Source organism: Sceloporus undulatus, unplaced genomic scaffold (assembly GCF_019175285.1).
Source record: "Sceloporus undulatus isolate JIND9_A2432 ecotype Alabama unplaced genomic scaffold, SceUnd_v1.1 scaffold_20, whole genome shotgun sequence".
NCBI classification, from domain to species: Eukaryota; Metazoa; Chordata; class Lepidosauria; order Squamata; family Phrynosomatidae; genus Sceloporus; species Sceloporus undulatus.
Genome location: NW_024802942.1, coordinates 1,596,628 through 1,617,507, shown reverse-complemented (window position 1 = coordinate 1,617,507; position 20,880 = coordinate 1,596,628). Strand labels below are relative to the sequence as shown.

Below are 20,880 nucleotides of genomic sequence, written 5' to 3'. Positions count from 1 at the left end.
TAGCAATGGTGCTATGATTACCAATGAATAGCACTCCAGTGTGTTCACCTTATTTAGGTACTTGTTTGAACTTGCACAAGCATTAGCAGCCATGCCAAAATTTCTGACCAGTCCAAGTTCAGAAAAATTGTTCCCTTAACAATGTTGTATAAGTTTTTAAATACAGACACAACTAGAAAAAAATGTGCAACTTGTATTGTAGATTCTTAAAGACAGACCTCAAGATGACAAAAACAAATGTACCATAAATATTAGGCACCATAATCAATATGAGCCAATGATATTTAAACTTCATTCAGGCTACATCCAGAACTTATTTACAGGGATTTAAATTAAATACATCCTGCAGTATATTTTACATACAAAGTATGAAAAAGAAACTATACACTGGAAGGATGGAGTGGTTTCATTTGAAGATAACATTATAGAAGATAAACATTTTGCCACTTGAGCCTCATGTCTTTATGACTCCTTCCAGAAAGTCCTTCTCCACCATCTCTTCAATTTTCTGTCTCGCTTTGCTGGAGAATGTCTTTTGGTTCTCCATTTTCATGTCCTTGTTGGGGAAAGAGTTGGGGTAAAGCATGGGGCTCCCTGAATGGCCGATGCTTCTGCTGGTGACTTTGCTGTTAAAGACTTGGCTCAAGACATTGAAGAAAGGCAGTAGCTGCTCTATGGTACGGACGGCACAGATGGTCAGGAGCAAGTGACCGGGTTCCCAGTTTAAGGTTTTCCCTGAGCTGTCCTCTTCTGGATTTTTCTGTAAATACAAGAACAAGGATCAAGATTTCATAATTTTACATTCTGCCATAGTGCCCAAGAAACACAATAAGATCATTGTGTGGGAAATAAACAAAAACATGTTAGAAAATTTTGTTTTCAGTAGTCTGGTTTTGTTCAATAGACTAGCTTTGGCAGGTGTCAGAGTCCAAATTTGTCCAACAATGACATATAAACTTGGCTTATCTTACCAGGGAGGACAGGTCTAAAAGCAGAGCGTCTCATTTGCTGTTATCTTTTGTATCAAAACAACACAGCTCTTCACACATAGCCTCAAGTTGCACTATGCACGCACAATGAATTTTGTGGGTAATGTGTAACAAGTATATCCAACAATGTAAGCAGAGTTCTAAATGCGAAAAAATACTAAGTTCAAAATACATTGCAAATGTACAATGTAGATTGATTTGCCTAATGAGATATCAGTCATGCACACTGAGTATTTACCCAAATATGTTGAACTGTGTTGGTATTCAGTATGGTGCTCCATACAGCAACAATATCTCTGTTAGTAGATATTCATGTTACACTATGCTACTTTAAGATGTGTAGAGATAAAAAGAAAGCATCTTGAGGGTTGAATCCATTTCTCTGCTATGAATGGATATTCATTCCTTTGCCAGAATTATAAGTATCAACAACTTCAACCTAGCTAATATTTCAGTCATGTTGTAGGTGGAAAGAATATACACATATGCACCTGCTAGATATGGGTCTACGAACATGATGGACGTAAAATATGCATCACATGACCCAGTTTTCTATAGGCATTTCAACAGTAGAGAATAACTATCCTAAGAAACAAAAGTTGCCTACCTTGGCTCTTTTCCGAAGTAATTTTGCTAATCGCACCACATATGGTTTGAATTCCCTTTGATGTGTGCCTTGCCTCCTCACTTCCAATCCTGAATCATCAGAAGCTTCTGGAATGAAGGCCCACCGATACCTGTGAAAGAAAAGTGAGGCAAATTCACCATTGGAATATGCATTCTACTTTTCAGAAGATGTTTATATGCATGTGTACATATCGGCATATCATGAATGATCTCAATAAACAGACCAAACGTACAGAGAGGGGGAAAAAACATGATCCGTAACTCATCTCTAACATTTTAGCAAACAGTTTCATAATTGCCACCTCTAAGTAGTAACTTTTCTAAATCAACACCTGCCGCCCCCCACCTTCCTGACAACTTCTTCCAGGCCTCAATTGTACCTTTTGTTAAGTTACAGTAAGTGGACTACGGGTACTATATTCCTAACTATGGCCATGTGGCCAATAGTAGTCATAGCCCCAAACACCTGTAGGACATCATACTGGGGAAGATCACTATAGCTCCTGGGCAACATCTATGGGTGTGGTTACAGACACATTTATTAAGATGCGCCATATAAATCAGCCCCACTTCTGACCATGTACAAATTTGTTTTTACCAAGTTTTCATCAGTACCAGGTAATATGAAGTACTGCTTCCTGTGGAGCTGTGTTCATCTATGTCGCACTGTTTTGGCTGTAACAGATAGGGCTGGTAAATCTGTGTGACCCTCCAAATATTGGTGAAGCACTATTCCTATCATTCCTCCCCACTGACCAGGCTGGAGTTGATGAGAATTAGAGTACAACATCACCTCCAGAGTTCAACAATTACAGCTTTACCAGTATACTGAAGCACAAAGAAAAGAGACAATTAGACTGGAGTAAAGAGCATCTTCCCTGTCCTCACAAAGAAATGATCTTTGAAAAACAGTGTCAGAGACAACACAATTCTCTCACATCCAGATGTATCTTTAGTACATTGTGGCTTCTAGCTAGACCAATTTACTTACATCTGAAACTGAGGCAGATTTTCAGAGGGTAATGCCAGGGCTAAATCCAGAAATTTACACGCAGACAAATAAAGATTTAACCATCTCTGGCTGTTGTAGGATGTGGAAAATCCATTGCCTCCCGTGTATGTGGTCTCCAGACCAGCCACAGATGGGCCCGAAGTTCTACAATTTGAATGAAGTTAAGAGATTATTCTTAGGTATAGTCACAAATTAATGCTGCCAAATTAATAAACAAAGTGAGCAAGGTACTGATCCATTCTTGGCTCACCTAGTGTTTAGAACCTATGTACATATAGAAACCAGCAGAAGGCATGTTAGAAAAAAAATTATCAGCATGCAAAAAGGACAGGCTGCATACCTGTAACTGTAGTTCTTCAAGTGGTCATCTGTGAACTCACCCATTTGTGTGAGTCACAGAGACTATGAAGAAAAATGTATGTATCTATCAATAAAAGAAGGGGAGATAATCTGAATGTTGTGATGGGCAGTGGCAAAGCCAATTATCAATGTTCTTAATATTTGGACTTCAAAACAATCCCTTCTCTAAATTGAGACATAAGCAAAATAAAGTGAGATGATGCACATTTTGCAACCAAGTGTCAAAAAGCAATCACATTACTGTACTTCAAGGTTGCTTTCCTACTACTTTAGATCACAGAAAACTCTTCTTCAGGGAAAAGAGATTTCTCTTCAAATGTCTGTGTGCACCACTCCACTAATTTTTTCCCCTCTTTGTTTGTAAATTCAGTTTGAGACTTGTTGGTTCTGTTTCATTTTCATATGAACTCCATGCTCAAAATGTGTGTGAGAGCATGCAGAAGTCTAACAGTTGAAAAGAAGGGGCTGGGATTCAAGACCCAACTCTGATGGGAGCCCAAGGAGATCTGAGAAAAAAGAAGCTCCCTGCTGATGCATTCAATGTGGCAGTGAAGCAGGGATGAAAGATCTGTACAGAATCTGTATACTTTTGGCCAGGGAAGAAGGAAAAGAGGAATGCAAGATTGGGTAGCTTCTATCATAGTTGTAAATGTCATCATATACTGGCAACAATCACAGGAAATTCACCAGAGAAATTATTTTTTGAAGCTTTGCTGTCTGAATAAGAAGGTTTGTGAAATGGTGCAGTTGAACTGATGGCACAATATCAGATATTCATTAAATGAAACAAATAATTTGTTTATTGTTGCTTATCATTAGCACAGATTATGTTGCTGTTTTCATAGACTAAAAAACTTTCTCTAAATGATTAGTATAAAATAATGACTGTATAATATAGAGCAGAATATCACCCATCACTCACAGATGAATCTGCAAAGAGAAGCTGGCATTACCTTGAGATATCTTCATCAGCTGTGAGTTCTTGTTCCATTAGTAAAAATACTTGGACCTGAAAGACAAAAATGTGACTTTTTTAAAAAAGTTTTATTTTTAAGGACAAAGGTAATTTAAAGAAAGAAAAGTCAACTGTCATGTCAGCTGCCTCTCAGGCCACCCATCCCACACCTATAGCAGAGTAGGAACAATTTCCTTGGGTACTAGTCCAGATAAGAGCGGCAATCATCTAAATGATGCAATTTATTTATTTATTTAAGTATATATTTTCCTTTTCTCCCAATAGGGGACCCAAGCTGGCTCACAATATGAGCTAAAACAAAATACAATTTAAACAATGGATATTGTAAGAGATTAAAGCTTAAATAAACTACAGTATCTTATTTAAAAACTTTAATTTAAAAGGCTGTTAAAAAGATAAAAAATATAACACACCCCAATGAAAAGACCTTCTGTATCAAACAGTTAGGTCTGAGTAAATAGTCTTTGCCTGCTGGCAGATATTCCCTCTTCATACTACTTCCCTCCCTGCACAGTAGTCTCAATCCATTCATACCACAGCAAGGATGAAGCAGCAAAACAGCTTTGTAAAAAAGGAGATTTAGGTATGCATCTTCAGAGAAAAAGAAGACAGAAAGCAGTGGGTTCTCCCATAGCAAGCACTAAGGAATTTGGAGGTCTCTGCAAATTCAAGCTTTGCCAAACTTAAGCAAACAGATGCCACAAAATGGCATTGAGACAAGACCAGTAAAGCATGTTTTATACTCTTGGTCTTGTACTAACTAGGTGGGGATTGCTTGGCGTCTTGACGTTCTGCCTTATAGCTGTAGCATGCCCACCCAGCATAGTCAATTGTAAAGTAATGTGTGTTGTACTCCAAACTGCCTTGAAGGCTAAAGGTTTTGTATCCTGAGTCCACAAACGCTTATGCTAGAAATTTCTTCTTCCCAGTTAGTCTTAAAGATGCTGTTGGTTCCTTTATGTCTTTATATTTATTCAATTAGCGGACTTCAACTGAATTTAGGTCACAGTTGTTGGTGTCAGGTACCTTAAAAATAACTACATTTGTGTTTGTTTTACATTTAATCACACAGAAACAGAATGCAATGTGAACAAGAGAAGAGAAGAAAGGATATCTTAGAAAGCTATAAAACTCTACATTAGAAGAAAAGCTAAGCAACAGAACTTGTCATGCAATGTATGCTATGCAATGAAGTAACTTTTTAAAAGTTACTCCAGGCTCTAAATGTCATTTGCAACTCACCAATTCTGTGATCATGGTAGGCCAAAGTGAGGTAAGGTGCTGTGGAGACATTCTTAAAAGCAAAACTCGGAAAAACAGAAACACTTGAGAATGGAGGGTGGGCACTTGGGGCAGACGGAGACTTTCGACCAGCCTTTCTGAAACAGGAAAATCAACAAGGAACCATCAGTTCAGAACTCTACTGAATAAAAGAGTTGCAACCACATAGAAGAAATTTTATTCAAAATCCAAACAAAATGCTTTTTGGACAATTAATTACTGATTAAAATATACAATCCTATCTTTATCTGTATGCTCACAGATGCAAATACAGTCAGCCCTCCATATCCACAGATTTTGTATCCATGGATTCAAGCATTCATGGCTTGAAAATATTTTTTAAAATTATAAATTCCAAAAAACAAAACTTGATTTTGCCATTTTGTATAACGGATACCATTTTACTATGCCATTGTGTTTAATAGGACTTGAGCATCCACGGATTTTAGTATCCATGGGAAAGTCCTGGAACCAAAGCCCAGTGGATGCCAAAGGCTGGGGAATACATATTAGAGAAGTTCCGGATTTTGTAGCACAGTGGGATGAATTTAGGCATACCTATATATAGAAGAGACCCAATGAAATCAGTGGATCTTCAATTAGTCATGACAAAATCTGGATCCAGCTCAAGGCAGGTTGCCAGAGAAATACTAACACAGCCTACGTATGATTCAGAATCAATTGCCAAGAGATTTTTGTTTGCTTTGTAAATTAATAAGCCATCAATAGTGTTTTGCCCAAAGCTATATGAGCAGATTTCATCTCATGAAATGGGGCTTTCTTGTTCTTGCCTCATTGATGCAGCCCCATCCCCCCCCCCCATGTGCTCCAGAGGGGCCTTCAGGGCAGATCTGGGGACACATGGGCAGTTGCAAGGTGTTGAAAGAATCTGCTTCAGGACAAGTGTCCATTCTGCTTGTGAATGAACACAGGATGATACAAGCCATCTTCTCCCAGAGCAAGGAAAAAGCTCTTATTTACCTTGTATATCTGGAAGATATTTCTGGTATTGGTCCACTTCACTACTAAAAATGGCAAAGGCCAACCTCTTGAGAAGCATAGCACGCTGTTCCAGCTCTACATCGCGATTGGCAAACAGATTGAGTGAACTGCTCTGAGCTACAGCCACACGTGCTAAAGAAAGAGTAACACGACAGTAAAGATGATATCAGGGAAGGCAATTTTCTTGACTAAGAAATTATTGGAAAGCATGTATTCACTGAGAAATCTATAAATATGAACCCATTGGTAGACCTATTTCCTTTCTTCTAATACTAAAAAAGGCCACTTTTATAGAGAGTGCAGACTGCAACTCCAGAAATTTCTAAGAATTGGTATGTATATATTTATATGTATAATAGAAACTATTTAATTTTAAAGAAATAGGTTTTTATAGATGTTTTTATGTGTTGTCTCAATATTACATACACAGTAAATGTGTTTCTGTCTGTTTTATAATATAGTCCCTGAAGAAGGCCAATTGGTGATAAGGACAAAACACATTGGGCTTTTGAAGATATAAAAGTTTTTGACCATTGCACAGCAAATGGGAATTTGTCTACTTTCATTCTTTCACTAAGAAATTATTTTGATCACAATGTTCAAATCATTGAGTAAAAAGCCATGAAAATTGGTGCCTAGATTCTATTCTGCACTTTACACACACACAGCAGATACAATTTTGTTATGGTTCCTCCTTAAGAAATATATTTGAGTGTGTATCTCATTCTGGGGGTGGGTAATACATCTAGCAAAAACCTATTCACCAAGTTCACCGTTTTTCTTAAAGTTTTTGCACAATCCCCTGAAGGGCTTTTATCATGGCCCAGACTTCCTTTCCAAGTCGAGACAGCCATCACAAAGTACATCTGGCAAAATACACAACAAACTGTCATCACAGCACAACTCAGTTGTGGACTGGGCCATTAAACAACCATGAGAAGGAATAATCTTCACATTTCACCAGCTAACATGATCAGAAAGATTTCCAAACACACAGAGGCCATGGATCTTAAAATAGGGTATGAAAACCAGAACTCACTCATCAGATCTCTAAATGTGGTTTTGTCATGTGTCATTAAATTGTCCATAATTGCTCTCCAACTAAAAAGAAGGAAGAAACAAAAAAATGATATTGTCATTAAAAAGACACACTTTCACTGAAACAAAACTAAGAGTGTACCATTGTGATACTTCCCCCAGAATTCTGCCATGTAACGTTACTAAAGTAACAGCAATGTTCAGAACCTGAAACATCTTATTTTGATGTATATCAAAATAAGATATTTCAGGAGCTGAACATTGCTGTTACTTTAGTGGCTATGGATTAGGGTGGAGTAGCATGAGGAGACACAAAAATGTAAGTTTAGTTCAGGTCTAGTAAGGGTTTTGTGAGAAGCTCTAGATCTTTGAATGAACTATCTTGGTCACAGATTCAGCATTAGTGATCATAATAATCAGACTACCATCATTCATTGCCAGGAAAAGATGTATATGGAGTCATGTACAGGCAGAATGGGGAGGAGGAGGAGGAACTGGAAAGTTGTGGAAATTGAAAAAGATTGGTTTATGAAACATGAGATGGCTGACTTAGATTAATTGACAATGCTGTTGAAAGACAAGACGTTAAACAGATATGAAGAAGAATGAAAACAGCAGGTTTCTGGGGAAGTTGTGGAAACTGAGAGAAAGAAGTTTTGCTTGCCAGGACTGTCGCTCAGTAAGACAGAGAATGTGTTGCCTGCAAAGGTGTCAGGCTTAACCCCTGGCATTTGGGGAGCAGGAAAGGATCCCTCTCTGAAACTGCAGTGAGTGGGTGCCTCTTAGAATGGGCAATACCAAGCCAGATGATCTAATAACATGTAAGATCACTTTCCATGATGCTAGAGATAAAAAGACATAGGACTTAGTGGGAATTCTAGTATTGTGAAAAACACTATTTAATAGTAGTCCAACTGTCTTTCCCATGGAATTACAACTTCATCAACTCCACCTGAAGATGGAGAAGGCTATCTTAGGGAATTTGCTTATTTGCTAGGTAGGTTACTCTCCCTAGAAGCCAAAATGACTAAAATAAGACTGGCCATATCATGAGAAGACATGACTCACTCAATGCTTAGTAATTTTTTCAATCAGTGTAAACTGCTTTCAGCCCCAATCTGGGAGAAAGGTGGCACAGAAATAAACAAATAAACAAATAATATAGTAGATAGTAGGAAAAGAGGAAAACCACACTGCAGATCATGGAATCCTAGAGTTGGAATAGATCACAAGGGCCATCCTGTCCAACTAGTCATGCAGGAATACAAAATCAGTATAGCCTCTGTTTAAAAAAACTCCAAAGAGAAACAAAACCTCCAAAGAGAAACAAAACCCTCCACTATGCTCTGAGGCAGTGTATTCCACTGCCTAACAGCTCATACTGTCAGTAAGGTCTGACTTGCTCAAGGAAGTGACAGCCCTGAATCCACAAGAGCAGGGCTGTTGAGGATATAGGGTGACTTGGAGGTCTCTCATTCACAGGGTCGCAACATGTCAAAGTCAACTTGATGGCAGGTAACAAAAACCAGCAACAAAAAACAATAACAAAAAGGCTTACTGGTTAACACAGGAAGCATCCATCTGAAAGAAACTGGGATCCATAAACAGATCAAAAGCTTCTTTTTTCCACGCTCTCCTTGTGTACTGATACCCACTCAGACTACTCAGTAGCTGCACACAGGCTCGATAACTGGGTGCATTATGGGCACTGGAAGAAGAAAGGAAATCCAACTTAAAATTATTAAAAACTTTGGTGGCAAAAGGCCAGTGTTAAATGATTCAAAATGTTGGGATGCAACTGGTTGGATACTAAGCAAAATATTAGGATACGTTGGGTCCTAGCGCACAGCTACTTGGTGCTTCTGTCTAAAAGCTACTCCTGAAAATCAGACAATCCTCCAAGGGCAGGATCTGTCAAAGTCTTACTCAGAGGGAAACTAATTAATGTAAAAATCACCATCACTCTGCTTCATGCATATATCAAGCACTACCTGTACATCAGGACCAGTCCTACCAATAGGCAGAGTGAGATAAATGCCTCAGGTAGGAAAAGGTAGAGGGCTGCAGTCACAGTTCTTCTCCCCATTACTCTTCCTAAGAATCCCCACCCCAAATATTCCCATCAGCAGGAAAACAGAGCTCAAATACCATATGACCTATCTAAGGCCCTTTAAACTAGCCTGCTTCTATGGGGTGGGAGGAGAGGGTTAAGAATAGTGTCCTATTTACTGCAGGTATTTGGCTTGGAATAGAAGCACCATCTTGTCCTTCATCATCAAAATGTCTAGATCCAGCATCTGGTCTCAGAACAACAATGACAACTCAAGTACTAGGGCAGGACAGGGTAAGAAGTAGAGTTCTTATACTCTAGTCTCCATCAGCCACAGCAAGTCTGGCTAATGTTAAAGGATGATGGGAGTTGTTATTCAACATGCAGAAGGCCACAACTACTCCAGCCCATATGAGGAGAAACATTTAGATTTGTGTCATGCTCTTCAAGTAGCTATTGTATCAGGAACAGTTTCAGAAGCTTCATTCCTGTCAAAACAATCAGCCTCAAGCAGAGACTTGGAGGAACAAAGGTGAACAATTACAGAAATATCTGCAGTACAAGGAGTAAGCTCAGTTATTAAATCTGTATGACTCAAGCAACATATCCCTGAGCTCAGCAAGTTTTGTCCGCCAAGGTACTGAGACATTACTATTTAAAATCAAGATGCATAATTTGCAAATGTGGTCTTTGAAGCATCAATCTGGTGAAATGCAAAATATCCCAGAAAAGCCAATATGCAGAAGAATTGAATTTAAACAATATCTTAATAATCATGAATACTACACTTTGTAGTGTAGTATTTTGTCCCATGACCACTAATCCAAACTCTTTCTGATGTGGTGAAAGTAAAAGTAGCAGATGCAACTATGGAAAAACTAGCTTGAGGCAGCAAAGGAGTAGCAAAACATTTTTATGAGAATAACTGTTTAATTTCTCAGCAAACCTTTATGTGTATGTAAAAATTAAAAGCTGGAGTACTGAATGGGATGGTAAAAACTATCTGGGGGGAAGCACCCACCAGCCCTTGATACTCCTTGAAACAATTCCTGCAAAACAGAATAAATTGACACCCTCTTTCATGGTAAAGTCCTATGAATATGTTGAATACCATATGCAAATGCCAACACAGTTGCTTCATGAAACTGCATATAGTTAAGCATGTAATTGCAGAGATACCTGTGATTGCGAAGATAAGGCACAACATAGTGCATTATATTTACAAGAAGTGGAATAACCCTCTCTTTTTCATCACTATAGAAAACCATATCCAGAAGATGGGCCAAAACCTGGAATACAGTAAATAATTTTAAATAAACCCCAGGAAATATTAGTGAAAGTTCTCACACACATACTCTACCACACCTCTGGAGTGCTACTGAACAGATTTTAAAAAGTATTTTTAAAGTCTTTAAATAAAAAGTTTCAAAGGATGACTGTTCAGTTTTCAGCTATTATTTCAGTAAAGCTACAACATTGAATATAATAATTGCAGAAGATTTTGCTTCATTCTGCTGTCAATGGGAGATGACAATTGTATACCTACTGAATGCCTGACATTGGCACTGGACTACATCAGCTGCTATAGTATAAATCTTGGCCTAGACTGAACTGAACACATACAACATAAACATGCTTAAAGTAGGCTCTTTACTGTTACCATCCATCAATAATTGGATGTAACAGAAGCCTGTGAACAAGATATTCCCCATTTCTTGTTCAACCAGATATCAACAAACCTTTCTCCTGGTTTTGTACAGCAGCTGGGGAGAGAACTACTATACTACTACTACTACTACTACTACTACTTGGTTATTATCTTCAAACAAGTCTATTTCAAACTATGGTATCTCAGGGTTGCTTGTTCAGACTATCCATATTCAACATTAACCCTGCAATTCCAGGACCAGATGACACAACATATAGTGCTTGAACAATGCAGAAGTAAGTATTGCCAAAATCCTCCTCGCAGCCACACAGGAAGAAGACAGGAGAGGGGGGAGTTCTGTACAAATCATGCTTCAGCATAAATTTACTCAGGCACAAGGGGAAGAAATATTCCAGAGCATAGGAATGGATACAGGCCACCCCACATTTTCCTTACCTTTTCGGGAGACATTACCATCCACAACAAAGGAAAATATTAAAAACCCACCACTTTCAGGTACAAGCAGAATCAAACACTTCCAGAAACAGAAAATATTAAATGTAACAAGAAAAAAGTATCACAAACACCTACAGCAGGTAAAAGAGAGACCTGTAATAAAGGTCAACTCATCCTTATGGAAGTATCAAGAAACTGTTTTCCTTTATTGTTAATTTTACCTCTGCAGGGCATCACGTCAAGCATAAACTTCACTGAGCACCTACTGAGCCCCATATTTTTTGGGGAGTCTGGCCCCCCCTTACATATTACTTATTAAAACACAAAAGTGTACACAATCTACATAAAAGGGAAAAAGTCCTTACTTCTGATAGCAGTGTTAAGGCATGAACACTATAAACTGATGGAGTTATGCTTGAGGTCTCCAAAGCTGGAAATAACATATCTAAAAAGTAAATGAAAATGTAAATGTACATTTATCTATTAAGAGTATTTTAAAAGAAGTCTGATCAAAAACTAAAGTTATAGCCTTGTTTCTTTATTCCTGCAAAGGTATTGCAGGTTTAAGCTGAGCTAAATACACTCAAAAGTTGGAACAATAATTTGGATATTTATGGCTCAACAATAGTAATAAATCAAACAAACAGGAATAGTGTTTACATAAAGATATACTATGTACCATAATGAGTTTGATCCAGCACAGGGCATGCAGAGCTGGAGCAGTATGTATAGATCTTTGTATATAAAGATGAATTTCTGCCAATTAGCTGTTTGGCAGGTAAGGTGGAGGTACAATATCCTCCCTAATGTCTCACTATGCATATGATGGCTACTGGATTGGGTGAAGAAACTATATACACAGACTACAATCTTGTACAGCGCAGTGTAGTGTAGTAGTTCTGTATATGGACCTATGTTAGATTGACAAAACACAAACCCACCTGGCCAAAATATGGATTTTGATATGACGCGAGGATAAGTCGAGGTAAAACTTATGGGAATGTAACAAAGAATCTAAAGGGTGAAGCAAAGGAAAATAATGCCAAAGAACTTCCGAAATTCCAGCAGGCATAACTGTTTGTGCTCATACTAAAGGCTGGATGGGAGAATTGATGGGGGTCAGTGCTTGCATGACAGATTATGCTCTTGTATTTCACCAGGGGATGGTTCCTTTTTAAAATAAGAATTGAAGTACAGTACTTACATTGATCCATGGATAAGTCGACCCAGGTTTTTGGGGTCAATTTTTAGACTAAAATTTCTAGACTTATACACGAGTATATACAGTATATGAGTATATTACATCAGTGCTATGGTCAGCCATGGTCTTCCAGCACTCTCAACACTACTGTAAACATTTTGTTCTTGCTATGGAGACACATCTGTATACTTCTCTGAAAATGCCTGCTTCCCACAAGGCATAGGGGAAGGGGCCTTCTAAGGCTGCATGGTAAGTTGCAGGGAGAATTTGGCTGCTGCAGATAGAGGAATTCAAAACTTCTGCAGTGCCCATAAAAGGGCATATATAGGTGTAAGGGAAACATAACATGTGCACATGTCACTAACAGGATGCCAGTTGGGATCTCTTCACAGACATGGCCCTCAACCAGCTAAGCATATACATACAGAACTCTATAGTCCTTAGCTAACTTTTAAGTAAATTTAAATAAGTGGGGCAGCATCCAACGGGATGTTTCTGTCAGACAAATAGAGAGATGATGACTCACCTCTCTCTGCTGCATCCTAAACTCTAGAGCCAAATTTGTAGTAGTGTGGGGATGGGGTATAATGTTATACACTGTGCTAGCAGGCATCTGCTAGCGTGATGTTGGATGTAGGCCTGGGAGTTCTGTTATGTGTTTACATCCAATAAAATTATTTTCTAAAGCTGATGAGATATTTGGGATAGAAGATTAAGAGAGAAAAATAACCTTCAACATCAGATTCTAGGTTGTTTCCATCAACCATTATCTTGGGGGAAGGCTTAACCTCTAAATTTCGCCTTAGCCATGTAGTTTGTTCCAGGGACGAGCCAGCAATCGCTCCAATGGCATCCACTATTTTGTGAGTAACATCCTGGAGGCATGAGGGGAAGAAACACAAACAGAAAGCTCACTGTTGCATGTAAGAGAAGCAAGTGTTTCTCTTGTGGCATCAGTTTCAATAAAAGAGGAACACCATGCATAAACAACACAAAGCCATAAGGGCTTAACTGATGACATTAGTAGTTCTTGCAACTACACAAGACAACCCTCTTTTTATTTATAAAAATAAAAAAGCAGATTTATATTCTGTTTTTCCTGCAATGAGCTCAAGGGGGCATACTTGGCACACTTGCTCCCCACTCCTCCTTCACAACAACCCACAACAGGTAAGGAACACATTCGTTAGATACAATATCACACATTAAGCAACCCTAAAAATATGGAACACAAAGTATACATTCTCAAGAAATTAAGAGTACATAAATCTTGCTGAAATCATCAAGATCCTTTCCAATGAATTCAACTCAGTGCAATTAACACTGAATTAGGATAGCACTAGGACAGCACAAGAAACAAAATTATTGTTTTTGTTGTCACCTTGAACCATTCCATAGTTTATATTACTAGAGCTTGAAAAATTGGGCAATATTGCTGAGGAACACACTGCAATCAGATTAAAATTCTAGTTTTTTTTAAAAAAAAGACGTCCAGTAGTAATTAACAGTATAACCTTCTTACCTGAAGATCTCTCTGGTCCTTTTTATTATCCAGATTTGGGTTTTTCATAATAAATTCATTCAAAACTCTTTGAAAACAAACAGAAACAAACAAACAAAAAAAAAAACAACTAGTAAACTTTCACATGATAACAGCCATGGGAAATAAATCCCCATTGGGCCAAAAAAGATTTGTGATTTAAAGGTTTTTTATGTAAACTAGGTTCTGTTCAATTTCCTGTTTTAACAGCAGCTCTCATATTATATTGGAGACAACTTCACAGGGTCACTGAACTTTGAGAAGCTTTTTAGCAGCAAGAAAACTTAGGAGGGGGACAGGCAACCTCCAACAGCTGTACCTATTGAGTAGAAGATCCTTGTGTAGCACATTAGATTCTACTGGAATCTAATCACTAGAAGGGATTTATTTATTTATTTATTTATTGGCCACATGTTCCTTCTTTCTGCAGGTCTGAAAATCTCCTGCCGACAAGAGGAAGATTCTCCATAGCAGCATGAGAGGGTTATGAGAGGAGTTATTAAATACTGCCTCCTCATTTTCTCCAGTGAGTAAATCTCTTTCCTCCATTTGCCATGCAGAAGAGCAAGTCTGGATCCAGCCCAATGCACTTACTGAAATGTCTGAACAACTCAAAATAATTGGTTTTCCATACCAGTAAACACTTAAGATTGTGGTGATTATTTGCCATAACCAAGCAATGAAATAAAACATGGTTGTACTTCAGCATTGCATAAAGTTACAAGGATGCTACACAGGGAGAAATACTGGCACTGGTTATCTCTGGAGCCAGTCATATGTTCTAGACTGCACAGGAATGTGGGATTCCAATTCTGAATGGAAGACTAAAATCTTGGTCAAATGTGAAATTATATGAATGAATTTATTATGGCACATGGCCAGCACCAAAATATGGCAAACATACAACACATGTAACATGTAACCACAGGTGTACTGCCATAGCACAAATATAACTACATTCTACTCTGAACGAAGATCTATATCTTCTATATATCCAAGTAGGAGGGGAGAATGCCCACAGTCCCACCCCCCATAGCATCAATGTGAAATAGAATTTTTCCTAAGGATAAGAGGCACTTTCAAGTCTTTTGATACTTTTCCAAAGGAAAATCAAGTCATGCTCATGTAAACCAAGTGGCTCACCCCAGTATTAGAAACTGTCCTGGAGCTGGAAGGCCAAGTTGTATGGAATCCTTCAGAAGAAGCAACAATGAGGCCCAGCTGTCAACTATGTTGGACACGGGAATTCTAGAAGAAAGGAAGTAAGCCATGAGTGCATCCAGATGTTATTCATTAGAACATTTCTTCATACTCCAGAATGATAGCAGACTGAATGGATAACACTACCATATAAATTTGATGTTTTCTCTCATTTAATAGCCCAAAAGGTCACTTGTAAAGATATAATGCATAACTCTAGCTCAGGGGTAGGCAACCCTTTTGAGCCGGGGGCCGGGTTGCTGTCCCTCAGACAACTGGGGGGGCCGAAGCCAAAAAATAAATAATTAAATAATTTTAAAAAAATTAAATAAATAAATAAACTGGAACAAATGTAGGACGAATTTTCCAAAGGGAGGGCACTTTTTAAATAAAAAATTGAGGACATGTGAAAAAATTTGCTGATTTTTAAAAAAATGTTAAGATAAATGCATGTTTCTGAGGCTTCTATAGACAATTGCTCCACCATGCCCCTCGCGCGAGACGCCAAAGGCCCCGGCGGCAATCGGTGGCAGGACCGGGCTGGGGCCGGTCCCAAGGCCTTGCCGGGCCGCATCCGGCCCACGGGCCGCAGGTTGCCTATCCCTGCTCTAGCTAGAGGAAATGTGAAAACAAAAAGAGAGAGCAAATCTGCCAATTTTCAGACTTGAATGTGTGTAATTTTTCAAAACCTGGAATTAGACTTCAACTCTTTCTCTGTCACTTTGACTATATTTCTCAACTCTCATAATCATTCAGCCTCAAAGGAACATGCCCTTTTAGAAAACATCTCACTTGAAGACATTGAAGGCGATATGAAATAAGGTATAACCTCACTGTCTTACCTCTGAATGTATGCAAAGAAAAACTGCAACATGCAGACCTCCAGTGAAAGATGTTTCTAGAAAGATTTTTTTGAAAAAGCAGTGTTACAAAGAGAAAGTATGTTTTTTTTCAATGTCCAAAATTTAATGACAATTCAGAAATCAAATAATTAATGCAAATCATTGAAAGAAAAATTATTAGTTGACAGCATAATTTCAAGGAGTGCTCTGGCAGCATGCACAGTTTCAGGGCCTGCTACAGTCACATGGCAAAAAGTTAAAACATGGGCATTTGAAAAACTGTATATGGAACAGACTAGCTCTTTTATGTCAATTTCCAGTCCTGCAGGTTAGCTGTTAAACAAAATGTGTTACATCGCAGTTAAAAGTGATTGTACTCTGTGCTATAGAGGGTGAACTTCCAGGGTTATTTGTTGTAAGAGAAACTGTGTAACACAGCTGTCTGGGTACAAAGCAACCAAACAGAAACAAGATTAGCTCTAGTGTAAAATAGCAGAGGCACTGTCTTGTAGAAAAAAACAAGAACCCATCTAATCGTATTTCAACTCCATAACGAGGCCTTAATCATGCTTGAAAGGTAGGTAGCCAGGTCAAGAGTTAGTGGTTTCTAGTTGTTGGCTCTTTTCAAGCGCAATAATGCTCATCTCCTTATTGGATGATGATCAGATAATGAGATCCCAGCCACAGTAGAAATACCACCTCAATCCAGACTAGGGGTAGTTTTATAGACAGTCTTCTTATGGCTATGTGCCACACACTGCAATGCTGGTTAACAGAGAAAATCATTCCTTTCTGCACTGATGGTTACTGTTATGCTGAATGATATCTATTGTGGGACAAATAGGACTAGAGCACGGAAAGTTATACTATTACAAGCATGAAATATTTATATGGCTAGAATATGTGATATTTAAAATCCCATGATAAGGTTGTCTTAAATTGGAAATGACTTGAAGGCACACAACCACAAGTGTGTGTGTGTATGTGTGTGCCTATATAGGAAGATACCTAGACTATGTAATGTCTATGTGCTATGTAATGTAATGTCTACGTGCTATGCTAAATTTCTCCAAGGAGATTGGATAAATGTATGAACTGATTTGTTTGCTTTAATAAACAGCTAGAAAGATTAAATAATGCTATCTGCTTATTCTCCTGTATACAAATATCCTGAAATTCCTAAGCTTAAGAAATTCTCAAAGGGAATGTTGATGTTGATCTACTTGCTGGACAACACTGTTGCTTACAATCTTGGGGGTTCAGATGTGATCAAAATGACAAATTCTAAGTAATTTTAGTAAGATACAGATTGACTGTGATAAGACAAAGATAGGGAGTGGAGGAACCATGCCTGTCTCAGTTATATTTCCTTAGCTTCTACCCTTAAATTAAACCTGGAAAGCTAGTTATAGTAATCTATAGTGAGGAAAGCTAGTTTTAGGCAGTCTGTTTTAGAAAAGTTGCCATTATTAATAACATTTTTAAAAAGCAGACAACAGGGTCTTTATATCCAGGGGATATAAACTAAGGGGACTTTTACTGGACATGGTAAAATGCATAAAATGACCATGATTACATTGGAGTTGTAGTATTTTTTGAAGTCAGAATTGCCATCTGTTTTCATCACAAAGTGCTTAATTTCAAATGGGGTTTATATCTCTAACTGGCTCTCTAGTCTATCCATAAGGCAACAGCAACCCAACACCTGTGACATAACTTGAGTAGTGGTTTGAGTGGTGGATTATGACTCTGGAAATCAGGATTTGAATCCCTACTCAGCCATGGAAACTCACTGAATTACCTTTTCAGCCTGACAGGAAGGCAAAGACAAATCTCCTCTAACAAACCTTGCCAAGAAAATTCACTAATAGGTTTGTCTTAGGGTCGCCACAAGTTGAAAATGACTTGAAGGCACACAAAAACCATATTGCTATTTCCATACCTTATCCTTAGCTATTGCAGGTGGTTGCTTTAAGACTTCTTTCACAGTCTGCATAACAGTCTCAGTTCTCATAACGCTGATAGAACGAACCAACTCTACTAGCAAAAGTTGCTCTTCGCTGGCAGTAGCAATGACCTGGAAAAGTACATTACATATAGCCTCTAAATCTATTACAGTTAAATCCTGATCATTTCAAAACTGTCCATGTAGTTTAAGCTGTAATCCTTTTACCCCATTTACCTGAAAGAAAGCCCCAGTGAATTGAAGGGAATTGACCTTTCAGCAGCCACATACAGGACTGTACTAGTAGTAGCTGTAAAGCAATTTTAATAGCAATATAAGAATTAGATCTACAAGCCAGTTAAAAGGTTGGGGTACTTCTTTGTGCAGACAAATTAGCTTATTCTGCTGTTATCTTTGAGCTGCTGAATGAATTACAGCCTGTCCTCCTTATTGGCCTCCTTACTTAACCACGGATTTTCATATCTGTGGAGGGGGGGAGTCTGGAATAGATCCCCTACAAATATGGAGATCCAACTGTATTATCCATTCTAAAAGTACCCTCTCTGTATCTTTACTAATCACAAAAAGCCATGTGTATGTAGTCCAAAAAGGAACATCTTGAAGCTCTTGGTTGGGGATTCAGCATGAGGCAACTCTCCTGGACATCTACAGTGGGTTTGAAGAAGCTGTACCCCAAGTAACAGTCAAAACTAGAAGACCATCTGGAGCTGATTCCCTGGAGCAGGCATTAATCCAGACCACAGAACCTATTTTGAAAAACATCCTCTTAGTTTATCCACTGGAGGAGTGGGAGGGGGAGGACCTACTGGCAGAGGGTAACACAGGTCAGTCTAACAGTGAAAAGCAGCAAGCTTATGGATCCTAATTATGAAGGCTGCTAGAGTAAAATTCTGGAAGTATAATGCAGCTGATGGATGCCTTTTCTTTTTTTCTTTTCTTTTCTTTTCTTTTCTTTTCTTTTCTTTTTTTTTGCTTCAAGCAAAAAAATAAAAATAAAAAAAAAAAAGAAGAAGCAAGATTTCCAGTATTACAAATTTGATTAAAAAAAACTCCCACCTTCCTTGGCATTCACTTAATAGACTTTATCACACAGAGAAAATCAGGGGGGTTAAACACTAATTATCCCATGAAAATTGCGCAATCATGATTAACATTTTCACACCCATAATGATTAAAGAGTCATTATCCTGGGAGTAAACAGGCAATAAAGAGACAATAAACACCAACAAATCATTCACAGGGAAATCTCATGAATGATTTGTTGCTGTTTATTGCCTGTTTATTCCCAGGATAATGGCACTTTAATCACGACATCGTGTGAAAATGTGAATTGCGATTGTGCAATTTTCATGGGATAATCATTGTTTAAACCCCTGATTTTCCCTGTATGATAAAGTCCAATGCATAGGCTGAGCTTGATACAATCCTAATTTGTTTTTCTGCTGCATTCTGCTACACCTGTGCTGAAAATGATTCATGTTTCTTAAACAGGGTTGCTCCCAACTAACATTTTTCTGTTTCAATCTTAGAAACAGACAGCAACAAAGACAATCCAAGACTGGTACTGGAGGCTGTGAAAGAACAAAACTTTATAGCCAGAAACCGGGCCAGGACCGGTGCTAATGGAGTATTTTAAGAGGAAGAGGTTCTGATTTTAGTGATCTCTGTCATTTGCCTGCCTAGGATTTGACCAACAAAGCATCCTGCAGTTTAGGGCGGATGAATAACTGAGTATCTAGTATCTGACCATTAAAACTCACTGGATTGCCAGGCTGCACACTTGCTCAGAGGTAACACATATCTTTTTAAACTAATACCAAAACCTTCAAACTGCAAACAAATCATTATCATCCTTTTAAAAAAACACCATATAATTCTAATATCAGAAAACATTGCAAGCTATAGTGGCAAGCTATAATTTTTGTTTTGGCTGCACAAAGACAATGTAAGGAGCTAATCTGAGAGTCATCTAAGCACGCTGCTTTTCCAGGCACATTTAAAAGAATTAAGATGTGAGTGTCTTATACTGAACTATTTTCAAACGATTCTATCACCTAACATACCTTAGTCCTTGAAGCATTTTTCTGTTGTCTCCTTTCATTCCACACAAATGCAATAGCCGCCATAAAATGAACACCATGATTCATTGAAATTGGACCCAGCAGTTCAAGAATCTGCTGCCTCAGATTCTGAAATTCATAATAAAAGACATTTATTTTCAAAACATGCATCCAGAGTATTATCCTGTTGTCAGACAACAGTAAAATACTGGAAAATGTAAGTGTAAGGTTGGGTTTTTTTGAGTATTTGTTTGGAAGAAGATGGGATGTGGTGGGAATAGCATTTGATGGCAAGAAGCTGCTGTATGCTACCTCTTTCCTGGTGTTTCTAAATAATACAAATGGGACTTCTGAAAATAAGGAAAATAAAATGAAAATGGTGGCATATTAAGTTTTAAGAAGAACTGGGAATTGTAGGTAACCTATGGGGTAGCTTGGTAAGAACTGACATTCTTTTATTATGAATTTGGATTACAGAAGACTAGCAATTCGGTAGTTTACTCACACAAAGGGAGAGGTGGCACCTTCCCACATTAACAGTAAATAATAATGTTCTCTAACAAATATTAGTATTTGGGAAAGCATTTCAAGGTGGGTTTTTTCATAGTCTAACTTGTTTATTTTCCATCAAA

The 20,880-nt window shown here is 38.1% G+C and overlaps 1 protein-coding gene across 4 annotated transcripts in view; it reads right to left on the bottom strand.

Annotated features, from left to right (window-relative positions):
- Positions 1-173: 173 nt before the first annotated feature.
- The window catches only part of LOC121917496 (protein dopey-1), an 83,518-nt gene continuing 62,811 nt past the window's right edge, over positions 174-20,880 (bottom strand). For 3 of the 4 annotated variants that reach the window (XM_042443514.1, XM_042443516.1, XM_042443515.1), the window contains 16 exons: positions 20,252-20,377; positions 18,165-18,299; positions 16,223-16,278; positions 15,324-15,428; positions 14,163-14,229; positions 13,371-13,515; positions 11,805-11,884; positions 10,515-10,624; positions 8,844-8,993; positions 7,287-7,348; positions 6,227-6,379; positions 5,207-5,343; positions 3,942-3,997; positions 2,608-2,772; positions 1,597-1,726; positions 174-760 (listed from right to left, as the gene is read on the bottom strand). In XM_042443514.1, coding sequence (XP_042299448.1) covers positions 455-760; positions 1,597-1,726; positions 2,608-2,772; positions 3,942-3,997; positions 5,207-5,343; positions 6,227-6,379; positions 7,287-7,348; positions 8,844-8,993; positions 10,515-10,624; positions 11,805-11,884; positions 13,371-13,515; positions 14,163-14,229; positions 15,324-15,428; positions 16,223-16,278; positions 18,165-18,299; positions 20,252-20,377 — 1,983 coding nt within the window. In that variant the 3' untranslated portion in view covers positions 174-454. Of the gene's footprint in view, positions 761-1,596; positions 1,727-2,607; positions 2,773-3,941; positions 3,998-5,206; positions 5,344-6,226; positions 6,380-7,286; positions 7,349-8,843; positions 8,994-10,514; positions 10,625-11,804; positions 11,885-13,370; positions 13,516-14,162; positions 14,230-15,323; positions 15,429-16,222; positions 16,279-18,164; positions 18,300-20,251; positions 20,378-20,880 lie in introns of those variants that run through there. The other variant, XM_042443517.1, reaches the window with a different exon arrangement.